The sequence below is a fragment of the Pediculus humanus genome, genomic scaffold (assembly GCF_000006295.1).
Source record: "Pediculus humanus corporis 1103172107410 genomic scaffold, whole genome shotgun sequence".
In the NCBI taxonomy this organism is placed as follows: domain Eukaryota; kingdom Metazoa; phylum Arthropoda; class Insecta; order Psocodea; family Pediculidae; genus Pediculus; species Pediculus humanus.
In genome coordinates this window covers 46,756-69,046 of record NW_002987035.1, presented here as the reverse complement: position 1 = coordinate 69,046, position 22,291 = coordinate 46,756, and the positions used below count along the sequence as shown (strand labels likewise).

Genomic DNA, 22,291 nt, shown 5'->3' with positions numbered 1-22,291 from the left:
GGGGCCAGTTCGAGCGCCCGTTAAATGTTATTTGTCCATTAGACAAGGAAACCCATGAATAAGATACGACTGCCTCTGGTGCAGCTATCTACTTCGCGAGTGAGAGTTGAATGAGCTTCCTCATGCCGCGCAAGTTGACCCACCCGTCATCACAACAAACATTGTCTCATTTGTTTTTACTTATAACAGTCAGCACAAATTATATGTTTTGATATAAATAAAACATTAAATCATTTTTTTTTTAAATATTTCTAGAGCGTTTCTTTATGCTCGCAATCACAAAATGGCGTCCTCACAAAGAATTGCCAAGCCGAAATGGGAGCGGTTATTTTACTTATAATAAGACAAGTTAAATAATATTGTATTTATATCGTGAAAAATATAAAAACTGGCAAGTTAGATGTGGTAGTTTTACGTTTCAAGCATTTTAATAACACTACATAACTTTGTTATTGATTGAGATATGAAAATTAATGAATGTGCGCGTCCCGAAGCCTTGGCAACACTGAATTTCATTATATTATTCGCCAATAGATTGCAGCATTAATTGACACGGAAATTTCAATACAAGGTAAAACCTTTGAATTCTGTAGGTAGCATAATAAGTTCATTTTAGTTATTTAAACCATTATTTAAACAAATGCCGTGCAAACGTAAAAAGAGTTACCAGGGAAATAAACGCGAAAAAAAACGTTGGAGAACCAGAAATCGTAGAAAAGATTTAGATGAGGTAATAATTACATAAACGGAAAAAAGGCTAATGTTTAGAACCCCGAACATGTCTTTAAATCTAATTATTAATTTCAATGCCGATACCCTTCATTATTTTATATTTAACAAAAGAAAAAATTATGAATTCAATTATAATTATTTCGAGTAAATTTTCCGGAAAAACAATACTTTCATGTTTTTGTAAATTTATTCGAAATTATATCTAAATCGATAAAAATTTTTGGGTTTTGCAAAATGTGACTTATGTATGCACTCTTATAACATATGTAAAATAGATTTTTTTTCATCTTTTGCATAAATGTCACCCTTTCTTTTATTTATATTAATTATTTAAAGCAATTTTCTTTTCTTTTTTTTTTCTCTGTTTAGATAAATGAGGACTTGAAACCAGAAAAAGTTTCTTCGCTATTACATCAAGAAATAGATTTAAATAAACCTGGATGTGCTCAATTTTACTGCATTCACTGTGCGTAAGTAATATTTTAAAATCATTTATAATTTTTATCTTTGAATTATTAAGAGGTTAGTTTTTGTAAATGACTGTTATTCAAATCTTAATTGTTAGTAATTAAATTTACAGGAGGTATTTTATTGATCAAGTAGCACTTAAAGAACATTTTCGATCGAAAGGGCATAAACGTAGACTTAAGGATTTAGAAGAAGAACCTTATACCATAGAAGATTCCGAAAGAGCTGCTGGTAAAGGGAATTTTATAGAGCCTAAAAGAAGACGAATAGAAACTCAGCCTTTACATGAAATGGAAATTTGCAATGAATAAACCTTAAAATGGCATTGTATATAAAAAATGTATTTAAAAGTCAACAAAAAAAAATCATTGCCAGGTATATATGGATGTCTAAATTAACTGCCAATTGCCTACCACCGTTAGCGACAACATTAACTCAACCTTATATAGACCTGGAAAAAAAATTTGAAGAAATATCTAAGCTTAAACAAAATGTGGATAGAAGAAAATTAGAAATAGATCCTTTGAAACTCAAATCGTTGTGGGATTTTTTAAAATATTTGGAATTAACAAAATTACAATTAGAAAAAAGAAAGACTCAGATAGCTGATAATATAAAGGATCTGAAAAAGATTGGGAATGATGGTGAAGCGAAGCAAGAAATGGAAAAATTGAAAATAGAAGGTAGAATAGTAAGAGAAGATTTGAAAACTCTAATGAAAGCTTTTTGGGAAGTCGAAGAAAAAGTCATTATGAAAGGTTTATCACTGCCTAATGAATTGCATAAGGATACTCCTGATGGAGAAGACAAAATAGTGCACCAGTATAAGGACAGGCCAATAATCAATCAAAAATACAGTCATTTAGATATTGGTCAAAAGCAAAACCTGATCGATTATAGGGATCCCTCATTATGCTACCTTAAAAGTGAGGCTGCACTTTTCGAATTGGCAACGAGTTCTTACTTTTCGGAAGGTCTTAAGGCAGATGAATATATACCATTTTCAAATCCTGATTTTGTTAGGAGTTTAGTTGTGGAAGGATGCGGAGCCGATCATTCAGATCCCAATTCAATTTTTACAGTTTTATTACCGAATGAAAAAGTACAACCGAATTATAGATTGCATTTAGTCGGGGGTGCTTCCATTTATCCATTTTGTGCTTTTCACACGAAATACACAATAGGTTTCTCATCTTTACCCTTGAAGTATTTTACTGTCGGACGACAGTATAAGCCCACACTTCAAGAGCAAGATGATGAATCATCATCAGGATTGTTCAACCTTTGGCAAAGAACTTGCGTCGATATGTTTGCACTCACTGCGGACAATTATAACGAAATGATGTCAATTTTCGGGAAAACATTAAATATCGTTATTAATCTGTACGAACAATTGGGACATCATTTTAGAGTTGTTTACGTCAACGCTTCTTCCCTAGAGTGCTGGGAATGTTTAAGGGCTAGCATTCAAATGTATTCTTGTCACGAGCAAAAATATATAGAAGTGGGAAATATTTCAATAAGTGACAAATACATTTGTCAAAGACTCTTGATGTCTTATCAAATGGCCGATAAAGACGATAAGAGTAGGTTTATGAAATTGGTATCTGGAACTATCGTGGATGTACCAAAACTCTTGGGTTGCTTGATAGAAGAGCAAGAAGACGAAGATAAAAAATTTCCTATTCCAGATTGTTTAATGAAAAATTTTTTCTAATAAAATAATTTAAATTTTGTTTAATTCTTTTGTTGATTTCTTTAAATCCCTCGATAAAAGAAATTATTTAAACTAAGTCCGCATACTATTAAAAATTGGTCAGAATAATTTTAAATTTATTTTGTATTGCTATTATTATTATTATTATTATTAAATAGTTTTAGTAATTTAAGTTAATAATCTAATGCACAAATCAATGCGACTCCCCGTTTAATCCAATGGCTTTGTGTTTTATCTGTGGGGATAGCAATAGCTAAAACGTAATTGGTTGAATGACCGGTTGTGGATAAGGTACCCGCTCTTGTTAATGTTTTATAAACGGGACATTCGTATATTCCGGTAAGGGGAAGAGAATAATTTTCTTTAGGGATTAACCAAATATAAGGCATTTCTAAAAAAAAAAAAAATTTGGAAACGAAAAAAAGAGAGTGAAATAATTTGCCTACATAGAAGTGCACGATACTACGACATTTAAAAAAAATATTATTATTATTATCACTTACCAGTGTGTAGTTCTTTGGGTTTAGATTCCATCAACCGATTCAAATGTTTATCAAATCGTGCGCCTTCTATGAAAAGTCCGTAAATACAACAACCATCGTCTGGTCTTTTCGTAGGAGGAGCTACCATTATCTGTAATTATGAAAAAATAAATTTGTAATAAAATAAAAAATTTTTTTTTTTTTTTTATATTCGATCAATCAATCACCTGAAAACTAAACGATATCACATCGATTGATATTATGTATTTTCGCGCGAAATTTTGTAACGTTCCGGTTAAAAATGCTTGTGGGAAAAAAAAACCGGAAATCCAAAATGCCGGAGGAATTCCTTCGTTTATCCATTTTTGTATGAAATTTATCCTTTTGTCTAAATCATTTACCCAAGCACCTTATGAAAAGAATTTTTTTTTTTTTTTTACCCTTGTCAGTATTAAATTTTTCAACAATTATTATTATTATTTAAGCTAATTAAAAAAAAAAAAAATACTTACTTAAAGGTTTTAATGATGGATAAGCTTTAGAACTCCAAGCTGTGGGTACTTTTTGATTAAAAATACTTAAAGACATTTCTTCCAATGTGGCTGACATGACAACCAAACCTTTTAATGCTTTCAAAAGGTCTTTTAAAGTCGTTTGAATCACATTTAAAAGTTTATTGTATCTTATTATTTCTTGCGTTAAAACAGTGTTTAGTGATTCCTCATACAGGACTGGATACCTAAAATGACAATTTGATCTCAGGTTTTGCCGTGCCTGTATCATTATTAATTAAATATAAGTTTCGTGTATAAAAACTCACTTTGCAAGAGCTAATTGTAGATCTATTTTACCAGGAATTTTACTTAAAATTATCTTTGCCATTTTTCCGGTAACTTCTTCTTGACTAGAAGCCTCACTAACTGAAAGTTTCGGTTGAATTGAGAGCAAAGTTGACAATGCTTTAGATGTTTCTGCAAGTGCACAGCTGATGTCGGCATTGGCATGAAGACCAAATAGAGAAGGATCATCATTCAGTGGTAGGCCTTTGACGTAGGTTAAATGATCATTTAGGTTTGCCTCAGTTGAAAGCTGTCATTTCAATCGACAAATTATTTATTTATTAATTATTACAATTCAAACGTTAACATCACTAAAAAATTGCTTTCTTTCTTTCTTTCTTTCTTACTTGATGGTAAATTTTTTTGTCGTCGAAATAATGATCGGAAGAGCAAACTTTGATGTTGTAATAATCTGTCAACATATTCATAATGCATCTTCTATCCCAATCGTCAGTGACACGGCCTCCGTAATTTATTTGACCCGCCGTATAAATTAATACCTTTAAATAAAAATTTAAACCTTTTCAATTTACTCTCCTTGTCACACAAAATTAAACAAAAAAAAAAAAAAAATGTGATTACTTTAAATGGAATGTCGGCATATTCTCTTAGAAACATATATAATTGTGAAACGCATATTCTTAAATCGCCATCTGTGAATTCGTATGGTATATTAAAACCGAGTGGACCAAATTTCCTCCTCTCTAAACAGACTCCATGAAAGAGACAGAGAGAGAATAAAAGCCATTTGAAAATTTGCGCTTTTTGATGTTCCGAATGGAAAAATTCCGCAAATTCTGGTACTTGATTTAAATAAGCTTTTAATAGATTCGCCTAAAATTTATTTTTCATAATAAAGAATCGAAAGACTTTTATTTAAAACTTTATGTGTATACGAGACAGTACTTTGATTCCTCGAGGAGGTTCCACGGTCATTTTACTACCATTTTGCAAAATGGAAACTGGAAAATGAGGTGATGGAGTCGACGTTAACCAAAGACGAAATTCTTTATGAACAGATTCTGGATTAATACTTTCTATTAATCGTTCCATTTTAGGCATCCAACTGGGAGCTAAATGACAATTCTAAAAAAAAAAGTTTAAGGTTTTTTTTTTTTTTTTAAAGTTGGAAATTTTATAAAAATTTATTTTTTTTTTTTACAAAAATTAACACACTTGAAAATAAACCCAAGATCCAGAATCCATGGCGTTAACCATCATTCTTTCTGCTATCGGACCTTGACCTTGACCCAGTGAAATAGTTTCGAATCTTTTTGACATTTTCATCTAAAAAAAAAAAAAAAAAAAGGAAAATAAATTTAAAATGGATTCCTAAATAAAGTTTATATATATTTTTATTTGAAATTACCCTGTCGGCAAATTTGTTTAATTCAGCAGCTGGATCAGTACCGGCAGATAAAACAAATATTAAAGGATTAAAAGGAGTGGATTCTTTGTACATTGATTGCAAATCACTTGTTACAGGTTCAATAAATTGTTGACCGAGTTTTACAGATAAAAAATCTTGCATGGCATTTCTAACTTTATCCGGTCTCAAACATTTTAAAAAAATTATTTTTTGAAACATGGTAAGTTCAGTGTTCCACGGTTGCGGATAACTATGCCTAAAAATTTTTTTTTTTTTTTTAGTTAGCGACTTTTGAAAAAACCATAATATAATTTTTACGAATGGACAAATACCTGTGAGGCTCTACGGAATCGTAAATATTTTTAAAGCCATCAACACTCGAACTAAATTCGTTGACGAGACGTTCGAACGAGGGAAGATTATCAAGTGATGTTATTTCAATCCAGGCTCGTTCCGTTATCCAATTGGGAGCTGGATTGTTGTATTTCTGCCAAAAAAGAAAACCTTTGTAACCAAAGTTCTTAATTATTTCTAATAACGGATTTAACTACTTTTCTTCTACAATCTTTTGTTACATTTATAGATACAAATCGTTCACTGACTTTTTTAGCAACGCCTCCAGCCAGCAAAAATTGATATTCTTCCGGATTGATATTATTCGAATCGATTAAAATTCTAACGCATACAAGAAACGCAAATAAAAGTTTATCTTTTTCGAATAAGCTTCTGCAAACGTTTGCATATAATGAAAATGTAAAATAATCGTTTATTGTTTCGAGTCTCGTTTTAATTTCTCCTGTAAGAAAAAATTTTATTTTAGGGTTCGATTCCTTAAAAAAAAAATACCAAAAAACAATTACAACAAGAATTACCTGTTTTTTCCGTGTTTGCCATGCTATTGATAAATATGTTAACGAACCAATCCATCGAGTATTGATACATGGGATCAATATTTGACATGTCAACCAAACAAAAAAATAAAATTTGAGCTCTATTTGCTACTGGAATATACAATGCCCTCGTATTATCAATTTCAGTTTGAGTTATTTCGGCTGCTTGAACTTTTTGCTGTTGGTAATGTAATTTTTATCAGAATTAACAAAAAAACATTACAAGAATGAGTAATAATAATTAAAAACTAATAATAATACTACACACCTTGATTTCTTCAGATTTTAATTTTGATGCTTCTAAAGTTTGTATCAAATCAACATCATCCACCGGTGAACCCTCCGATACGCTCAACTTGTATAAAATTCTATCTTCGATTTCTTGTAATTCTTGATTCATTTGTGCACTGCTTACAACCAACATACTCCTAGCTTCTTCCAGATCGGGACGTTCTTGCATGACTACAAGTGCTAACAATTGATCTTGAAGCCCGCTAAAAAAAAAAAATTAAATTTTTTTTTGATTAAAATCATATTATAAAAAAAAAGTATATTTGAAAGGTTACCTTGGAACTAAAGCAAAATTTATCAAAAGGACTTTAATAAAAACTTCTGGAGCGTAGTGTGGATTCGCTAATTTTGTCGTCAAGTATAACCTAAAGTCATTATTATATGGAATGATTGTGTCACCCAATTTAAGAACCCAAGTTCCAGCTTGTTTAAATACTTGACGCAATAAAACAGAATCCAAAGCTGGATCTAATTCCGTACCGACGTTTTCGATCAAACAAGGTTTACCAAATCTTATAGAAGCTTCTAAAGTTCTTACTAAATCCTTATCCGATAATTTCGATATTGTTATTCCATGTTCTTTTCCCTTAAATAATAATTTTTTTATATACCTGAATTCGTTATTTTACTTTATTTGCTTTGATTGGAGCTTGAGTTAGGTTTCGTTGAGAATTATTGGGAAGAAATAATAGGAGGTTATACCATGTTTTTAATCCATTTGTTTGCCTGACCCTGAGGATCGATAAAAAGTGGCCAACGTTTCGAATTAGCCACAAGAACACCATTTTCAATACTTAAAAAATCTCTCGGGAGTCCATAGATTTGCCACTGACGTATTAAAATGGGATCTCCCAAAATGGAAACGGGATCACATTTTAATGTATGGGGTATGTTTTTATCAGATATTTGATTCGTCCATAATTTTAATAATTTTCTTCTATAATAATCCGTAAACGGAGCCAAATACGCAATGGAACCTTTAATAATTAATAATCATTTCACAATAATAATAATAATAATAATAAAATAATTTTAATTTTGACAAAGAGATTTTACCAGAGCAAATTAATATATCTCCTATTATATTATCTAATCCACTTTTATACTTTTCAACCGTATGAATCCATCTATCTTTTTCATCGGCTAATCCGTGTATTAATCGAAAAGCTCGATCCATTCTATCTTCGCAAAGTTTTGTACTGTTTTCGAGTACTGCTTTTTTTTGTTCGGTTTCTTTGAATTTTTTTTCAAGTTCTGCCAAACCTTTAAGAATCTAAAAAAAAAAAAAAAAATTTTTTTTCCAAACTTATTAAAATTTCCATTTATTTTAATGATTTCAATCCGCCATTATAAACCATTCACCTCAGCCATTTTTGCTTTTGTTTTATCCAAAACTTTTTGCACTTCTGCTAATTTTTCATTTGCTACTTTCAAAGCTGCTTTTTTAGGTGCTACAATTTGATTAATGAAATAATATTTGTACATAGCATGAACCCACATACAAAGAGACGTGCATGCTTTTGATACCTTTATTAAAAAAAAAACGAAAATTAATCAATATCCGCCATATTGATTTTTTCATATATATATATTAAAAATTAAACAAAATATTTATTTAATTTTAATAATAAACATACTTTTATTATTTTCGAAGGTTGAAAATTAGGATTTTTTATATACGGTTCTAATTTTAAAATCATATCTTCGGTTATTGAATCTTTATCGAAATGAAGAAGTGATGCTAAAAATTGACCAGCGTCGGCCATCATTTTTTTACCAGGTTCCCAATAATCGTTTATTTTAGTGCCATAAATTTCACCGGGAACCTAATCATATCAGCTTTCATTAAAATAAATATAAAATAAATAATAATAATAATATTAATGATACGATCGTGCCTTTTTAGGAGGAATCCCTTTTATTATGCAAATAGTTTCGATAACCGTTATAACACCAACAGGTGGTGTTTTCAATGCTTTAACTTCTCCTATATCTCCTTTATTTAATGCCTGCAGACTTTTTTCTGCCGCTTCTAGTGCAGGTAAAGCTTCATTTAAATCTTTTTGTGCATCATCCGAAAGTATTTGAGCTTCTTCTTTAACTTTACTTGCGAGTGCTTCATCAATAGCAACTTTCGATTTAGTTTCTTCGGCAATTTCCTACATTAGAGAAAAAAAAAAAAATTTAAAGATTAATTGGTAAATATTTAAATTTTATTCATAATTTTTTTACCGTATCCGCGGTTATTTTTTCCATCATTGCAGCAGCTTCTTTTGCAGCTTCATCTAAATGAGGTTTTAACTTGAATAATTCCCCTTCTAAAACTTTAACTTCTTTAGCAGTTGTTTCCATTTTTTTTAAACCTATTAAAGAAAATACACGTTAATGGATTTTTTGTTTGTTATTGAGTTATCAAGAATTAAAAAAATTGGCATTCACCTGTTTGAAGCCTTTTTATCGCGGATAATAAATCATTTTTTTTCTTTTTTAATAAAAGAGAATAACTTGATAATAATTCGAGATAAAGCGTGGGAGTCACGTAATTGTGCCGGTCTAATTGAGCTAAATACTGTTGGCTCATTTTTATAACACTTGAATGCATGAATTGACATGTGTCTACTATACCATCGAGTATCGAATCGCTGACTTCCAAATCCGAAACTTCTTTGAGAAAACGTAAAGCGACAGACTAAAAAAAAATTTCTGAATAATTTTTTTTTTGTAAAAAAAAAAAAAAAGCCCGTAATTAAAACTAAATAAAAAAAGAAGAAAAAAAAACATTTACTTGTAGGGCTGAATTGGGCCAAGGAAAAAACCAATCGATTGTGCAACAATTTACCAAAGCAGGAAACATACGAAGTCTAGCTCGAAATACTTCACCGATGGGACTAAATTTTTTTAATATATTATAAAAAATTCTCTTTTATTTTTTTTTTACAAAAAAGTTTCAGTCCTTTTTACCTCATTGTTAAAACACAATGAAGATTTGATCTTATATATCTACAATACATTCCAAACATATTTGATTTAGTCGATTGTAATCCAGATTCTTGTACGGGAATCCTCATTGCCACGTAGATTTTATCCAATTCATCCGATGTGTAAATGTTCGGTACGTCTCCGGAATTAAGAATGCTGTTAAGATCTTCGAGAAATGATTCCATCTTGATCTAAATCACGATAATAAATTATATTTGAATGTTAATAAAATGAAAAATTACTAAGAAGAATATAAAAACGCACTTGCGTATCGGAAAATAAAAAAACTAATTCTCTGTTTTCAATTCCAGATCGAATCAATAAATTTTTAATATCATCTTTCCAATCGGTCATCCCGTAATTTTTACTAAGTTCTATTTGAAAGAAAAGTAATTCGCTCATATGTGCAGCTAATTTGGATAAACTCTGACGTCCTGACAAAAAAAAAAAAAAAAAAAGCAAAATTTAATAATACTTGTAAACACTACAGGAAAATTTACAAGACTTTCATACCCGAGCCTCCCATTCCTAAAAGTAATGCATTTCCCAAAGGTTGCCTTATTATTCTTGATATTTTACACATGTGAGAAAGAGCATCCAGAAAAAGAACTAATTTCATGGGTGCCGTCGATCTGGAGTTATAATCTTCCAAACCTTCCTCTATGACACTTTGTAACTTTAATCAAATGTCATATCATTATTATTATTATTATATCTCTTTGATGTTAAAAACAGAGAACGTACCTTTGTTAAATCTGTTATCCTTTCGTAATTTCTTGTATCGCTACAACAATCCGTATAAATAACCATTTCCGTACCTAAAACTGTTTTTTCATCAGCCGAAAAATAATCGGTTATGACTTTTTTTAAAAGATCATCAAACCAATTTTGATCCATATTATTAACGAGTCTATCTTGGAAAACTCTACAGTTTTCGTGATACCATAAATTCAAAAGATCGGATAAGTCCTTTAGTTAGTTGAAAATATACAAAAAAAATTAATTTAATAAAAAAATCCCATCATTATATTGACTGAATGTAAAATTTACATTGATCGTTCTAGGATCCACCATTAATATCCCTTGAAATACTTTGCTCAAATCACGTAAGTTAAACGTGTAATGAGTTTTGGCGGGAGTCGGTAACATGACGGTTAAAACCGTTTTATAAACGTATATCGTTTCCTCAACTAATTTATTTGTTAAATGTTGAAGAGATGAAGTTCGACTTAACCAAGAATCAACGATAGATCCAAAAATAACCATCTGTAATTTTTTAATTTTTTATTTTAAAAACTATTTGAGGCAACGTTTTTAAAAAGTTTTTAAAAATTAATTAATTTTTACTTTGCTATCATCTTCTAATTCGGTAAAGGCAAGATATTTAAAATGTCTCAATAAACGAGGGGTTATGGGATTTCTACCACCTCCTGGAGGTCCCATTGCAGCCACAAAATTAGTATCGATAATTGATCTAAAAGTTCCGATTTCTTTGTGATCGTACCAACCTTTTAAAAAAAAAAAAATTTCGTGATAAATCAATTATTTCAATTGAATATATTAATGAGTTTTGTTTTACCGCCAAAATCCATCCATTGACGTAATAATTCAATCGGTGGTTGAGCACCGAAAGTTTCCAAAGCTGGCATGTTTAAATCATCGATAAAAAATATTTGTCTTTTATTAGGTGGAGGACCGTAAACATTTCTTCGACGCTTGTCTAATTTCGAATCGATTACGTCCTACGAATAATTCAAAATATTTCGGTTTAACTTAATCACTTGGTTTTAAAAACTTGATGAATTATTAAATACAAACTGACTTGGGTTTGTTTGGCCGATGTTCTCGCAGAGAATACGATGAAATCGCTAATAAATTTCTTATGCATTCCTCTTGCTAGTTTAGCAGCGACGGTTAATGTTTTACCAGTACCCGTTGGTCCGATGCATATTACATTATTATAAGAATTAAGTAACAAACCCAATTGCCAAGAATTTCTTATATTATCTATGGTTGGAACTTCAATGTCTAAAAAATAAATGTAAAATTATTTAATTTTATTGTTTAAAAAAAAAAAAATCTAAAAAAAAAAGTAATTTTTTATAAACCTGTGTATTTTGTTTCAGGTGCAACAACAAAAGATTCAACTCCGGCCATCCAATGTATCCAGTAAGGAGGAATAGGTTCACTTTCTTCAATCGGATCTGAAAATCCTCCATCGTGAAGCCTGAAATAAAAAGTTATATGTGAATAATTATTATTATTTTTTAATTTTACATAATATTATTATTATTTATATATACGTATTTTTTTAATGCGTTATATTGAATTTGTTACCTGTAATCGTACACCAATCCAAGCGATGGGAAAACAGGTTCGTGTTGATATTCCTTCATTCTTTCCCTAACCCAATCAGAAAAAATGACTCTGCCCATATTATCGCAAGTTGCTCCGACACTCCAAATTAAAGAATATATTACGAAGGGCACAACGAGATTTGCTGTAAAAAAAAAAAAAAAAAAAAATGGTTACGTTAAAAATATAATAAAATAATTGTTTTAAAAATCTTAAAAACACTCACGTAAAGTCGCTAGAAATTGTTTTTGAGGCAAAGGTTTTCCATCGGGATTAGTCAAAGGTCTAAATCTTATATTCATGTGATCGAGAAAAGTAAAAACGATCGATGAATTAATTGATGTCACTATTTCTCTCAATTTATTTCTTAAAATATCCAATGCCGGAAATAAATATTGATTAAAAGCAGTACGCATAGATTCTATTAGTGGTTCCGCGTGCTAAATATAAAAAATCATTTTTTACTTTATGATTTATTATTGAGTTACTTTTTGTTTTTTTTTTTATATACCTTCGGAAGTTTTTTAAACCAACAATTAATAAAAGGTTCAAGACCTAATATTCCAGGTTCTAAATATACCATTCCACATCTTGATACGGTAGCCGGTGAAGCCACTGCCAAATCGGCCACTTCGAACATCATTGTTTGCGCTTCGGTTAATTTAATTATTTCTCCGCTTGTCAAACATAATTTTTTATTATCGTCCAAAACGCTGTTCATATTTTCGATCCAAATGGCATCGACTGGACCGTCGAAAATATACCAGTGCTTATCTAAATTTTCAGCAGCCGTACCGATTCTTACTAAACTGGGTAAAATTCCATCCGTCCTAAATCACGGATTCATCGCCATTAGATTTTTTACGACTAAAAGTTTTATATAATGAGGGAAAAAAAAAAAATTTATTGCCATTCGTGTGTCATCAAATCGAATTCTCCATAAAGTTGACCCATTGTTATCGATTTAGGATTAAGAACATATGTGTGAACTTCTTCAAAAGGATTACCACTGGGAGAAGGTTTTCCCTGAAGTTTTGTCATGGCTGCTTTTAATATTTCATAACACTGAAAATACCGTGAATTTTATACATTTAAATCGTTGAACTAAAAAAGTTTTTTTTTTTTTTTTTTTTAAAAAGAAAATTAATTGAAATAAATATAAAAATTTTTAACGAGGTTCAATATTTAAATGTTTTCTGATTTTATAATTACTTTAGTTTTACCTGATCCGGATGGACCTACTATCATTAATCCATGTCGTACGATGGTTGTTTCGTAAAGTTGAATTACTTTTTTAACATATTCTGAAATTAAAAAACAAAAATATTTTTTTTGTTAGAATGACAATTATACTGACCTGATACTATCAGGTTTTCAAAAAAAAACAATCATAAAACTTTTACCATCAACATCTTCAAGTATAAGATTTTGTATACAAAAACGTATGGATTCTTCGAGACCGCCATAATCAACAGCATCTTCAACCATTCTTGGAAACAAATCGCTAATTATACCGTTAAATAGTTTTAAATCATCCCTTAAAAATTTTGGAACGTTGACGTCTTTCAATGCTCTTAAAACGATTTGTCGTTCGTCCATTTCAGGTTGTTCTCTTTTTAGATTTCCTGCAACTGCAATAACCGTTTTCACAGCTCTCATACCAAAATCATAATGATCCTGTATTAAATGTAAAAAAAAAAAATTTTAAGATTTTAAACAATAGACATTATGCGAAATACCGAAATTGATATGGACCTGAGAACTGAGTTGTTCAGAACTAAGTTTAAAAGTTGTTGTGATTTTTCCTGCAAGTTCTTTAGCGTCACTAAATCCAAATGAAAATAAAGATATTTCAGCAATAAGTGTGTAATTGGGCACCATCATCGCAACCGGACGAAATAATGCTTTCAAATTATCGGGAAGTTCGGTACGTCCTGCGTATCCCGGATTCATTGTTATAAAAACTGCGCATGAAGGTTTAAGAACTATTTCAACTCCTTCAAACAAAAATCTAAAATAATTTTTTTTTTTTTTTTTTTCCAGTTAATGTAAACTGATTAAAAATTACAACATTGTTATGTTTTAATTTGTTTTATGGCAAAGTATAAATTTTTCTTTTACCTATCGAGTCTGTGAATTTGTGCTTTTTGAATGGTAACAACTTGCTGAGCAATTACGGAAAGTACTTCAATGTCGATTCTGTTGAATTCGTCAAAGCAAGCCCATGCTCCCGAACTATAAAAAAAAAAAAAAATGAAATAATATTCAATGATGCAAATAATTCGTATTATCGAAAACAAATTTTTTTCAACCTTGCTAATCCTTTAAAAAATTTTCCCATCGCCATAAAATCTAATTGATCCGAACAATTGAAAACAACGCATTGAATAGCAAAAGCTTTAGCTAAATCTTTGGTTGTTTCCGTTTTACCAGTTCCAGCCGGTCCAGCAGGTGCTCCACCAAATTTTAAATGCAAAGCTCCTGTAAGTGTTAAATAACATCTGTCCGTCAAAGGGGTTATAACCAGCCTTCCGCTGTTTCCCAGATATTCATAGCCATATTGAAATTCAGCATTTACGGCTCTTACCTAAATATTAATACCATTTGAACATGGAATAAGCTGAAACAATAATGCAATGGGTTTTTTTATAAATTTTCTTACTTTTAAATCTGAGTCATTAACCCAATAATATCGTAATTGACTAATCCAATCAAAATCATTTACGTTTTTCACTTTATTTTCAAAAATCTGTTGCGTTACGTCTCTGGCATGAACTTCTATGACGATCAATGCTGATAAAATTTGCCTTTCGACTCTTTTTAAAGGACCTTTGACCAAAGTTCTCAATCCATCCAATTGGCCTAAAATTAACTGAATATAATTCGGAAGAGTGTTTTCAATGATTGCTTCTTCTACGTGAGCAGTCCAATAAATTTGACTTCCGGCAATGACAATTTGACCGGGCCAACTTAAAACCCATTTATTTCTATCGATTTGAGTTAAATTGACTAAAGATTTTCCCATCGTTACTCGAATCGTAGTTTTCATGGCTTCCTCAACCAAATAAAGCCAATATTCGACTCCACCTTTTGGATAAAGGTGTTCTACTAAAGGAACACATTCTCCTTCTGCCGAGTACATTTTTGTTATTTTTAAATCGCTTTCAAAGTCCAACTGAAAAAAAATATAAATAATTTTTATAAATTCAAAGAAAAAAAAAAAGAAATTAATATTAATAATAATAATGATAAAATTTAACCTTATAAATGTTTTCAAAACATTTTCTCAAATGCGGTTGGACAGCCAGAGGATTTTTTGCATGAGCCAATATTTCTAATAATTCATCATCGGAAAGAAAATACAATCGTGGAAAAATTGTTCTTTTCGCTTCTAAATATTCCGTTAAACCTTTAAAAACTTGTTCTAGAAGAAAATTACATTCTTTAAGAGATTCTAAAAGTCTTTTATCGGGACAATACCAAATTACCTAAAAACAATTATTATTATTTATTGAGAAAACTAATTCTTGATTTCCCCTATTTCGTTTTTTTTTATTAAATATATTTAATTATAGAAAAAATTTTTGTTTGTAATATACTTTAGGTAAATCAAATGCATTTTTCATTATTCTTCTCCAATTTCTTTCCATTGATGTATACTTTTTACTTTCGTGTGGAAGTTGTTGCAAGATATCCTCGCTGGTAAATATCGGTTCAAGATACATCCATTGCCTGCGATGTTTTAATTAATTAATATTTAATTTTCCAAATTACATAGAAAAAGAATTTCTTCATTTTTACTTTTGACATTCGATCCATTCGTCAAAAACAGCTGAAATCAATCGAAGTTTTGCTTCCCATTCGTCTATTCTTTGTTCGAACAAGCCTTTAAAAGGACTAAACGAAAATTGTTGAGTTGCCACTATGTGATCTTCCAACATTTGAAGTACTTCATCGGGTAATTTTAGTATATATGTACCTGAAAATATATTTTAACAAAATATATTTAAAAAAAAAAACTAAAAAATGTATATCTGTAAAACATGAATATACCAGTTTCTTTATAAGGTTGTAAATCCAGTTCAATGGATTCCCAGTCTTTTTCCATTTCTTCCAATGAGACTTCAATGCCATGTTCTTTTGTAGCCGTTTCAGAAATTTTTATTAAAAGATCTGCATGATGGTCAAGTCCAACTTCCAAGCAATCTTTAAACGTTAAATTCGCAGTGACTTTAAATGAACAACCTAAAAAAGAAAAAAAATTCCTTATTCATTCATATATACATAAATATAAAGTTTAATAAAAGTAAACTTAAAATACTATTTTAATATCATTATTTCAACAATAAAATGTTTTCATTCACTGAATTATAAATAATAATAATAATAATAATAACAAAAGTAAGGATTTTATGTTTATTATGCAAGAGTTGCAATTTTTAATCTAATAAAATTTATCATGTGGTGTAAACTTACCAGATTGTGCTATAATCTCTTCCCAGTGCCTACTTTTTAAACCAGGACTTTTTAAAGCAACTATCATTGGTATGTAAGTTCTAAAATCATCAATGGCATTTTTAATGTAAGTAGCTATTTTATAATTTTCAGGACTATCCATAAAAACTCTTTGACATTTTTGCATTGTTTTAAACATTTCTGAGTGAAGGCGTTCTATACTTTCACCATCAATTGATGACAATGGATTTTCCATCCATGTATCATAATGTTTCAACCATTCTATGATAAATCAAGCATGTTTAAAACAGATGTAATAACATGGTTATATAATTGAATATAATAATCACTGTACCAGAAGCTGTCAACCATAAATCTTTATAAGGTTCAAAATCTTTGGTCAATTTAGAGAGAGCATCAAATGAAGTAACTTTAACTCCAAAAAGTTTTTGCCTACTAACAAGGACGGCAGCTAATTCTTGATTTTCTTTTAATACTTTCCAAACTTTTTTAACATGAGCTGCCGTGTCGTGAATCTTATCAAAAGAAAAATTTTAGTTTTATATTTAAGTTAGCTTGATTGGAAACTTTGATACATACATACACAGAAAAATGTTTTACGTTGTGAAAATTATGGGAAAAATAAAAAACCTGATTAATAATAAATTTTTACCTTGTTTATATCGTTGACTAACATAAGATTTTGCACTTCGTTAACGCACCAATCATATTTTTCCCACAAAAGAACTTCTTCAGCTTGTTGAATTTTGTAAAATTTATCTGTTTCCTCTGCAAGCAAATCTGTTGTCGCTTCCATTTGAGAATATAATTTATACGGCCAACCAATTAATGCATATTTATTTTCAAATTGATCGTTTTCCAAAGCGAAGCTAAAATGATCTAAAATTTCATAATCCTAAAACCACGACAAAAACGACTTTATTTACTTTATCTATGCAATAAATGAATATTATAAATAAAAACTCACCATAATTATTCTTTTTATTACTTCATCGTATCCTCTGATGGTAGTCGGAACCGTTTCAAGCCATTCTTTTATTTCAAATATATGTTCTATTGAAGTTGGCTTTTCTGACATTTTATTCATTATTTCATCGAATTCATCAATTACCTAAAAAGACTCCATTGTAAAAAAAAAAAAAAATTTTAAATAAAATATTGAAATGAAAAAAAGTATTTAATTAAAAATAATTTAATTGAAATCACCTCTCTCACATGTTGGTCTAATCTTTCTGATAAATAAACTAATATTTGATCAATCATGAGCTGTCGTTTTTCCATCAAATTGTTTCTTATAAGTTCAGTTGCAATTATGTAAGGCCCTATTGTAATACTTGTTGGGATAAGTAATTCTAAACGATCTCTTTCTTCTTGGTTTTTTAATATTTCTTCTTTTAAATCACTTGCTGGTAAATTTTGAGCAGCTAATTTTCTAGAAAGTTTTATTATTGTTAGTATTTAAAACTAATTATTATTTTTTCTAGAAAATTTATATGTCATTAAACTTGCTCCATGTAAAGGCTGACATCAATATTGTAAAGCTCTGCAAATTGTTTATATTCTCTAGCATAAGCTTTTAATGGTATTATTGATTTTCTTATCAATGATCTTAATAGTTCACGTTTTCCCGAAACAAGGGGATCCATTAATCCAATGGAAGAAAGAAAAGACATTGGAAATCTGAGATTCAATAAAAGATATGGATGAATCAATGGTATTGTATGGCTTTGAGCAATGGAATTATCAAATAATTTTATCAATATTTCCTGTAATGTATTAAAAAAAGCTAAAAAAAATTCTTTAATTTATTTTTATGTCTCTGTTAACTGTTAAATTTTATTATATAATGAATCACTGCATCAAGTTTTTTTTTGCATTAAAAAAATACCTCAAATGATTCTGGACTGGTGGTGTAATAAGGAGTATCTGAACCAATGTTTAATGCTAAAGTAAATATAGGAAAATTAACAGGTTTGAATTGTGTTGTTAATAAGTCTGGTCCCCACACAAAGTCTTCGTCGATTATAGATTGGCAAATTGCACTGGGCGTTTCAATTATTTTCAAAAATAAATTTATTGAATTTTGCACTAAGTATTTGAGAGCGGTTTGCATTCTGAATTTAATGAGTTCCATGAACCTGCTCAATTTTGACAATTCATAAATTGGCCATGATTTTTCTTTTATATTAAACCAGCCTTTTCCAACATCTTGAAGACACATTCTTACATTTGTCACAACAGAATCAACCCACTCTTTTCTCAAAAATTTTATTAGCTAATAAAAAATCAAAAAAAAAAAAATCCCAATCATTGTATTATTGTGTATTATTTTACCTTTTTTCAAAAACAATAAGGTAATTTCTAATAATGTTTTCAATGTATTAAAATAATTATTGAGAATTGTTAAACTTACATTACTTGTACAACTCGTTTGTATGCTATCGAATTCTTTTAGAGTAATACTTTTTCCATAGTTAGCTGTGAAAAAATTCATTGTACTTATTTTCAAGCAAGCAGTGACAACATGCATCATTCCCAAATAAGTTTCATCTATAACATAAATCCATAGCCAAGCAAATTTTTCTTTTGTCCCCTTAAAATCAGCCATTGATGTATCAACAAGACATTTTTCTGGAACTTTATCTGTTTTTTCTTCTGGTAATTCAATAAATTTAAACGTTTCCGGATATTTAACAATAATGTTTTGAAAGCTCAAAGATGCTAAACATTTTTTGTATTCTATTTGAATGTCTTCCTTTAACTGAATGAAAAAAAATATATATATATATAAAAAATTTGTCAAAAGATTATCCTGTCAAAGGGTGGTAGATTAACATGAATTGTTGAGTCCATACCAAATTTAAAGTTTCTTCAATATCTTTTAAAAGTCCATTTCTCGTTATACTTTTGTAAATTCTTTCCATTGATTTTTCACTAACTTCATCCAAACCCTCAAGAGGCATGCAATCGCAATAAATATTAAATTTAATTAATTTTTCCGTGTGTCTTCGTCTTAAAACAGCATCCAAAACTCGAAAAGTAAAATTTAATGGATCTTCAGCTCGAAACATAACGTAAATTCGTGGAAGGCGAAATTTTGATTGTGTTCCATCCAGTGTAACAATTCCCCAAGTATTTGTTTCTGGATAATAACTAAATATAATAACAAATATAATCAATTATAAAAAAAAAAAAAATGTGTTGAATTAATAAATCCAAAATCATTTACCTCGTTACAGCAACATCCATCCATAAATAATGAAATTCTTCTACATCGCTTCTAAGTTTTTTAGCTTTGGCCATATTTGTTAAAATTCTACTTTTTTTACTTATGTACCTCATGGATGCTTTTCCTATTTCGAAATTAATTAATTTTTGCGATGATACAGGTACGAAACCAACTGCCGGTATAGGATGTTGTATTCCATTTATTTTTCCAAGTGCTAACCAGTCTTCAACAGAACTGATAAGTACCATTAATTATCAATTTTAAAATAATTACCTTTGATTTGTATTTTTATTTTTAAAATATTATTTTACCACGGATCAAATTCTTCATCGTCAAATGATTCCAATGGTAAAAAACTCGACGATCCGTACAAACTGTATTGATCTTCATTTTTTGAGGTTTTTGGCGGGAGAAGATCGTCGTCTGTTAAACCATGTTCCGCCAATAATTCTTCGATATTTTGCGACAAATACAAACGTCTTTTTCTTTCGACGTAAACTTTTCGCGGTAGAGTTCCTGGTTCGACAACGTGTAAAATAAAACATCTCGGTCTAAATGCTTTCACTGGAAACGCCTAAAAACGTAATATATTAATAATTATTAACTTTTTTTCATTTATATTTTTTTAAAAAATAAAACAATAATTACAATATGAGGTTCTGATTCGTAAACAACCCATTTTTCTTCAGGTTGTAAAAAGTTACGACTTTTAGCTACGGCGGGAACATTTTCTAAATGTATGGCATATTTTGGCATGCTTCCTTTAGCAGCAATATTTGGTTCTTTGTAAGCTACAGGAAGATCAAATTCTGCTAAAACAGGCTCAAAGTTTAATACTTTATATATAGGAGGCCAATCTTTTAATAAATCTGCAAGAAAGTAAAAAAAATTATTCCTTTTCATTCATTTGGTAATGTGACACTCTTGCACACACGCACACACAAAACTATTTCTCGAACATTCTACGTCTGGTATAATGTTTTCATATTTCTTGGTGTTTAAAGTAAGTTTATAGATAGACATAGTATAAAAATTTATAAAAATAAATATAATTAACAAACCTTTTCTTATTTTAGGATGTTCTTCTTCTTCTATTTCATCACCATCATCTGACGACTTTTTCTTATCATGATCAAGATCTTCTTCGTCACCTTCAAAATGTTCTCCCTCGGTTTCTATAGCAAATTGACGAAAACGTTCCATTTCTTTGTGTCTTGCAGCAAGTATACGTTCAGGTCTCAAAAGAGGTGATATTGTTTCAGAATAATAACCTCGCCTTTTAGGATTCAATGTTTTCATAACATATTTGTATTTTTTTTCTGGTTTTCCCGTACCCACAATGCCTTTAGGCATGTTTATTTCTTTACTTCCTCTCGGAGGAAGACACGTCAAATTACTTTGATCGTAATTTCTTCTTTCATATACATCTATATTCGATATTGATTGTAAATTATACCTTCCTTGAAATATTTTCGGAGTTTTTAATGATTTAGCAAATTTTCTCATAAATTTAACATCTTGTCTTGGTATTAATTCCATTCTTGAGGTAATATTACCATTTGAATGAGAAGTTGCTATTTCAGAACCATTTAATGAAGGATGATTTGTTACCATTTGACTAACACTCCTGTGAAAATGATTACTATCGCCATTGCTCTCCGATTCAGAACTTTCTGAATTTCCTCTGTCTTTTAAAGAAAATCTTAATTGACTTAAATCAAGGTAGCTCTTTTCGTGAGCTCCTTTTACTTGGTAACTCCTTCTCATACTTTTTGTCTCTTTATCTTCTATGTCTAGATTTCTTGAACTGTCATTTCTAAGGTTATCGTCACTCATTTTGAAAATTCAAACTTTTTTTTTCTACTTAATGTAAAACTAATTATTAATACATATTATATTGGAAATTCTTTTTGTTTTATTATTATTATTATTTTCGTACAGTTTACTGTAACAACTTCAACGTGAAAAATAATTTTTTTAATAAAAATGTAAATATTTTCACATTTTAACACACATATATATATATATTTTTTTTTGTAAATAAATTATTAGAAGGCTGCGCATTTATTATTATTATTATTATTATTTGTCAAAAATAATTTAAAATTTTTTAAATAAAAAAAGTTTTTCATACAACCTTGCTTTATGAGAAGGGATTATAAACTTTATTTAAGTTAAAAAATTTCATTTTAATTTTTAATGAAGATATTATTATTTAAATAAATAAAAAATATCTTATAAGATTAATTTAGAGTTATATTTAGGTAAATAAAAATTAAGTCACACTATTTCTCTCTCTCTCTCTGATCAGGTATTTAGTTCAACATTTCAAATTTAATTTTTAATACACCAACATAATAATAATAAATTGAGAAGAATTTTTTCATTTTAACTTTGACACTTACCTTTAAAATCATTTCCAAACTTTTTCTTTCCATAATTTTATATTGATCATCAACTGCTC

The 22,291-nt window shown here is 29.5% G+C and overlaps 3 protein-coding genes across 3 annotated transcripts; 2 read left to right on the top strand and 1 right to left on the bottom strand.

Moving 5' to 3' along the window:
* Positions 1–640: 640 nt before the first annotated feature.
* Phum_PHUM060650 (zinc finger protein, putative) lies at positions 641–1,511 on the top strand (the record flags this gene model as incomplete). Its single annotated transcript, XM_002423411.1, has 3 exons — positions 641–730; positions 1,102–1,202; positions 1,313–1,511. The coding sequence occupies 3 exons, from the start codon at positions 641–643 to the stop codon at positions 1,509–1,511; spliced, it is 390 nt and encodes a 129-aa protein (XP_002423456.1).
* Positions 1,512–1,519: 8 nt separating this feature from the next.
* Phum_PHUM060640 (seryl-tRNA synthetase, putative) lies at positions 1,520–3,089 on the top strand (the record flags this gene model as incomplete). Its single annotated transcript, XM_002423410.1, has 2 exons — positions 1,520–2,894; positions 3,076–3,089. The coding sequence occupies 2 exons, from the start codon at positions 1,520–1,522 to the stop codon at positions 3,087–3,089; spliced, it is 1,389 nt and encodes a 462-aa protein (XP_002423455.1).
* A 1-nt stretch (position 3,090) lies between these two features.
* On the bottom strand, positions 3,091–21,663 carry Phum_PHUM060630 (dynein heavy chain, cytosolic, putative; the record flags this gene model as incomplete). The annotated part of the gene is made up of 59 exons (XM_002423409.1): positions 3,091–3,308; positions 3,421–3,550; positions 3,627–3,808; positions 3,912–4,138; positions 4,220–4,488; positions 4,586–4,738; positions 4,821–5,072; positions 5,145–5,324; positions 5,415–5,525; positions 5,608–5,863; positions 5,940–6,094; positions 6,210–6,403; positions 6,480–6,675; positions 6,766–6,991; positions 7,064–7,374; positions 7,491–7,765; positions 7,845–8,061; positions 8,151–8,315; positions 8,426–8,614; positions 8,732–8,947; positions 9,021–9,151; positions 9,228–9,477; positions 9,574–9,676; positions 9,750–9,958; positions 10,032–10,201; positions 10,281–10,443; positions 10,512–10,736; positions 10,818–11,033; positions 11,115–11,275; positions 11,347–11,509; positions 11,590–11,795; positions 11,876–11,994; positions 12,105–12,267; positions 12,349–12,562; positions 12,634–12,952; positions 13,033–13,187; positions 13,335–13,426; positions 13,526–13,799; positions 13,878–14,133; positions 14,244–14,357; positions 14,435–14,709; positions 14,785–15,297; positions 15,383–15,610; positions 15,722–15,854; positions 15,924–16,101; positions 16,176–16,367; positions 16,599–16,859; positions 16,933–17,113; positions 17,251–17,493; positions 17,566–17,709; positions 17,805–18,030; positions 18,108–18,364; positions 18,487–18,873; positions 19,012–19,359; positions 19,454–19,610; positions 19,828–20,061; positions 20,142–20,401; positions 20,503–20,696; positions 20,889–21,663. The coding sequence occupies 59 exons, from the start codon at positions 21,661–21,663 to the stop codon at positions 3,091–3,093; spliced, it is 13,011 nt and encodes a 4,336-aa protein (XP_002423454.1).
* Between the last annotated feature and the right edge of the window lie 628 nt (positions 21,664–22,291).